This window comes from Hydra vulgaris, chromosome 13, assembly GCF_038396675.1.
Source record: "Hydra vulgaris chromosome 13, alternate assembly HydraT2T_AEP".
NCBI classification, from domain to species: Eukaryota; Metazoa; Cnidaria; class Hydrozoa; order Anthoathecata; family Hydridae; genus Hydra; species Hydra vulgaris.
The window spans coordinates 39,162,790-39,167,768 of NC_088932.1; the positions used below are offsets into that span (position 1 = coordinate 39,162,790).

General features: G+C 26.4%; 1 protein-coding gene across 1 annotated transcript; it reads left to right on the plus strand.

Annotated features, from left to right (window-relative positions):
- Positions 1–1,944: 1,944 nt before the first annotated feature.
- On the plus strand, positions 1,945–4,566 carry LOC136089346 (golgin subfamily A member 6-like protein 6). Its single transcript, XM_065815318.1, has 4 exons — positions 1,945–2,039; positions 2,198–2,238; positions 3,391–3,957; positions 4,326–4,566. The coding sequence occupies exons 1-4, from the start codon at positions 1,995–1,997 to the stop codon at positions 4,486–4,488; spliced, it is 816 nt and encodes a 271-aa protein (XP_065671390.1). The 5' UTR covers positions 1,945–1,994; the 3' UTR covers positions 4,489–4,566.
- The last annotated feature ends 413 nt before the right edge of the window (positions 4,567–4,979 follow it).

A 4,979-nucleotide genomic window follows, 5' to 3' on the forward strand; every position in this document is an offset into this window, starting at 1 on the left:
GCATCAAATATATTTTAAAAGATTCAAGATTCAAAAATAAAATGTAAAGCATAAATTGTTACTTTTTTTTAACATAAAAAAAAAAATATTTTTTTATATTTATATTTTTTTATATTTTTTTTATTAAGTAAATATTTTTTTATATTTTTTTTAATAAGCAAATATTTTTTTATATTTTTTTTAATAAGTTGCATCTACCGCCTCCAAAAATAACGCATCAAATATATTTTAAAAGATTCAAGATTCAAAAATAAAATGTAAAGCATAAATTGTTACTTTTTTTTAACATAAAAAAAGAAATATTTTTTTATATTTATATTTTTTTATATTTTTTTTAATAAGTAAATATTTTTTTATATTTTTTTTAATAAGCAAATATTTTTTTATATTTTTTTTTTAATAAGTTGCATCTACCGCCTCCAATAATAACGCATCAAATATATTTTAACAGATTCAAGATTCAAAAATAAAATGTAAAGCATAAATTGTTACTTTGTTTTAACATAAAAAAAAAAAAAAATTTTTCTACTCATTAAAAAAAAGAAAAACTTAGCTGGTTAGCTGGGTCTTACAGCCTTACAGTTACATCTGTAAAAAATAATATATATAAATGCACTATTTTAAATAGATGTAGTTACATATATGGTTTTTTTCAATTGTCATTTGATATGGAGAAATTCTTCGAAATGTTATCGGACTTAAAGAGAAATGACCAGATGTAGTTACATCTTCAAAACTTTCAACACTTTTTTTAATTTTGTCACAGCAAATATGATTTTGTTATACTAAAAATATATTGATAATTTTGTTTCTATGGATACTTTAAATGCAGATTAAAATAGTTTAACTACAATGAAATCCTAAAGTTATTAATATAAAAAAAGGAATTCAAAGTTATCTCTAAAAAAGTATTATGTATTTTAAACAGGGTGTTAATTACAAAATAAAAAAAAGCGTATTATTTTTTGTTGTTGATGTTTGTTTTGTTTTGTTTTAAAATATTATTTGTGAATATAATTTATACAACATTATAAACATAAAAAATATTAGCGCAGAAGGTAGAGGTTAAAGCAATTATCTTGTTAGGTTAATCTTATTCAGTCAAAATAAATAAAATTATTAATTAAATATATCGCAACCAAGTACCGTAAGATCCCCGCTTAAATTCGGGCATTTAACCTCTAAGATTCATATCCTAGACACATGGGCGCCGCACAATATTTCATAATTCTGATGCAACAATTTCACGCATTGTGCAAACTCCAACATAAGTATATTGATACCTATCTCAAATGAGGAGGTCCTGCAAAAAATCAGGATGTGGAGGTCTAGGAATAATTGAATGGGACAGAAATAATGTGAGGGAACTAATGTAATAAAATTTTCAACTTTGCCCTTTTAAACTAAATTTAATTTCATCCTCAGATTTAATACTTCGTAATAAAATAATGTCAATTACAAAAGTTATGACCATACAAATTTTCTAAATCCCCTTTCCCCCCGACTTCATAATAAGAGGTGGTAAGATCGGCATGGTCTTACCTTTTAGTATTACAATATTTTTAAACGAAATTTAAAATCTGCCAATAAATGTTTATCATTGTTGTACATTTTATTCATGTCGATACATGAATTTTAGTGCGGTAATCAACGGACTTGTTAATAATGTTATCATTTTCTTAAGCGTACACAATTAAATATAAAGCAGATAAAAAAATTTATACATTGCTAGCAACAATAAATATGTAAAAGCATGTTATTATATGTTTATTATCCACACCCCTATTGCAATAGCAACGTTGAAGCAATTCCTTTCGCATAGTATAGAATATTAGAAAAGCTTTACTTATATTTTAAGTACAGTAATTAAATGGAATTAATTGTTCAAAACTTATTTTTTCAATAGATTTTAATCCAATAAAAGTTTTTCCTTAAGTTTGAAAAAATCATTTCTAAAGCAGATCTAAGACGGAATTCTACGTGGACTGAGCAAAATGAAAAAACTTTTTTTTATTGCACTACTAAATTTCGTTGTTTTCGTAAGTTTTGATAAGCGTTTTTTGAATAAAAAATTAGCCTATATTTTTAAAGGATCTTAATTTGAAAAAAATTGAAAGCTTAATATTAAACATTGAATTTATGTTTCTTGTTTTATTTTATACACGTATTTTTGATGTTAACTTATATTGAATTTTAGAACGACGCTCGCTACTATCCTGCATACCTCTCGCCTGAAAGGTAATTAATTGAGTGTTTAGAAATAAAAGTATTGGAACTGTTGGCACTTCTCTTTTTTTTTATTTTAAAAATAAGAAAAAGCAGATTGATAATCTCAGTAAATTTTTAAACAAAATACTCATAAAATGATAAGATCTTCATTTTGAAAAATATGCTTTTTAATGTTTCTTCTTCGTACAAAAGAAATGTTAAAATGTTTGTCCAAATATGAATTTGATTACTTCATAAAAAAAGAAACCTATTAATTATAAAAATACTTGAGAAAACTTTAAAAAGTAAATTTTTTGAGATAAAAATAATGTATATGTTCTTTAATTTGGAGCGGATCCATAGGTTGGCATATAATGTATAAGCATATAATATGTCTATTTTAGTTAAGTTTATTTTGCTTTTTATAACATTTAACCAACATACTTTCAGCTGACTTCATTAAAATATCAATAATTTAATGTTTGATACAAATAAATAAAAAAATTAAGGATCTATTAAAGTTAAGTTACGATAATTTCCATTTTATTCTTAATTTACCTAACAATTCGTAAAATATTAATTCAAAATAATCTAGTCAGTGACTGACATTTAAGCATACAGCCTACCCAGCGGGTAACGGACCAACATACATGATGTGTATATTTATAAAGAATAAATAGATGAAAATTTTTTTTGCATTTGTTTGTCTATTATTTTTTGCATATTTAACTTTGCACAACCTGTAATCAAGGATGGTAGCTTTTTTCTTTAATCAAGAACCACTGGTTTTTATCTCGAACTTAATGTGCTTCCTTTGAAGGGGATATTTTTTTGTTTCATTGCTAAAGACACCTTAATTTGAATAAAAACAAACTATTTTAAGTATTGCTGACTTTTTATTTGCATGCACTTTTATTTACATGCACTTTTTTTGGCGCTGTATTTAAATGAGGGCAGTACCAAAAGAAAATGTTTTAATAAAAAGTTTTATAAAGACGTTTTATAAAAAGTTTGTTTGAATAATAAAAATAAAGAACGCGATAACTCAAAAAGACTAAGAAGTATTAAAACTATGAACCGTTAAAACTTAGCGCAACTAAAAAAAAAAAACATTTTTTTTAATATACATTTGTTAAATCAATTTAATGAAATAACATTAGTCATTTCAAAACTTTTCTCTAGACTAAACCAAAATTTAAAATCACGTTTTGAAGACGAACCATTGCCTCAACCAATGCCATCAGAGGATTTAGACAATAATTTTTCAAATGATACTCCCGAACAAAAACTCAATGCAGGTTCTTGGGTACAAGATGATGAATATTTGAATGATGAAACCATGCATCAATCTAACCCTAGAGCTTGGATGGAACAAGATAATGCTTTTTCAAATGATGAAACCATGCATCAATCTAACCCTAGAGCTTGGATGGAACAAGATAATACGTTTTCAAATGATGAAACCATGCATCAATCTAACCCTAGAGCTTGGATGGAACAAGATAATGCTTTTTCAAATGATGAAACCGTGCATCAATCTAACCCTAGAGCTTGGATGGAACAAGATAACGCTTTTTCAAATGATGAAACCATGCATCAATCTAACCCTAGAGCTTGGATGGAACAAGATAATGTTTTTTCAAATGATGAGACCATGCGTCAATCTAATCCAAGAGCATGGATGGAAAGTGATGACTTTTCTAATGATGAACGTCAGCCTTTTGTTCAAAACGTTGCAGATGAAACAAGGTAAATGTTTATTGCAAAAATATAGCAATTGTGTTTTTATTTTTGTTTTTTAGTAGTGTTTTTTTTCTAAAGTGCTGCGAAAGCGCAGTGGTTAAAGCGCTTACCCCTTGAATCTAATATCAAGAGGTGATATTTTTTCTCAAATCTTAATAGGACCAGCGAGATTAGCTTTGTATATGCACATTTTATGTAACTCTTTTAAGTGTTCTTATAAATAGAAATATATATAAATATATAATATAATATATACATTTAACACCCCCGCCTTGTAACATAACTAGATAAAAATAAAATTTTGTGTTATAAACTGTGGTGACGTAAAGTCTTTAACTCTATAACAGAAAATCCTTTCATTTTATTTTCTTTAGTCCAAATCACGATTTACAAAATTATAATGAATCTCCAATGTATGAACAAGGGTTCTTGGAGGAAGACGATGTTTTTTCTAGTGATGCAAGAAAGGGTTCATCATCTCGTGGTGGTCGCGGAAGGTCAAAATCCAAATCAAGTCGCGGTTCACGTAGACACTAATAACTGGAATAAATGAAACGTTTTAGGTCTAGTAAATTCAACCTTATTTTAATAATACGTTTCACTTTTTATTAATAATTTTGTGTTATTTTTGAATTTTTTTGTTGATTTATAATTTGCAAAATATGACATAAACATATGTCGTTAAATTATGTAAATTTAAAAAAAAAAAAAAAAGAGTATTTGGTATCAATTAGAATTCGTTATATTAAAATGCTGCTAAAGTGTGATAATAGCACAGATACGTTTTGTAAATTGTATGGTAAAGCGATTTTTTGACATTTCGATGTAAAATTGAAGACGACGGTCTGGGGACAAAACTTACTTTGCCATATTTGTGCTTCTAGATTTTAAAACTATATTAACAAATAAGAAGCACTTCAAAAAAAAAGTAAACCCCTCCCCGATGTCTCTTGATTACAATTACAACAACATTTGTATCAGATATTTTGGGATTTTGAAAAGAGTGTCTAGAGATCCTTCAAATTAGT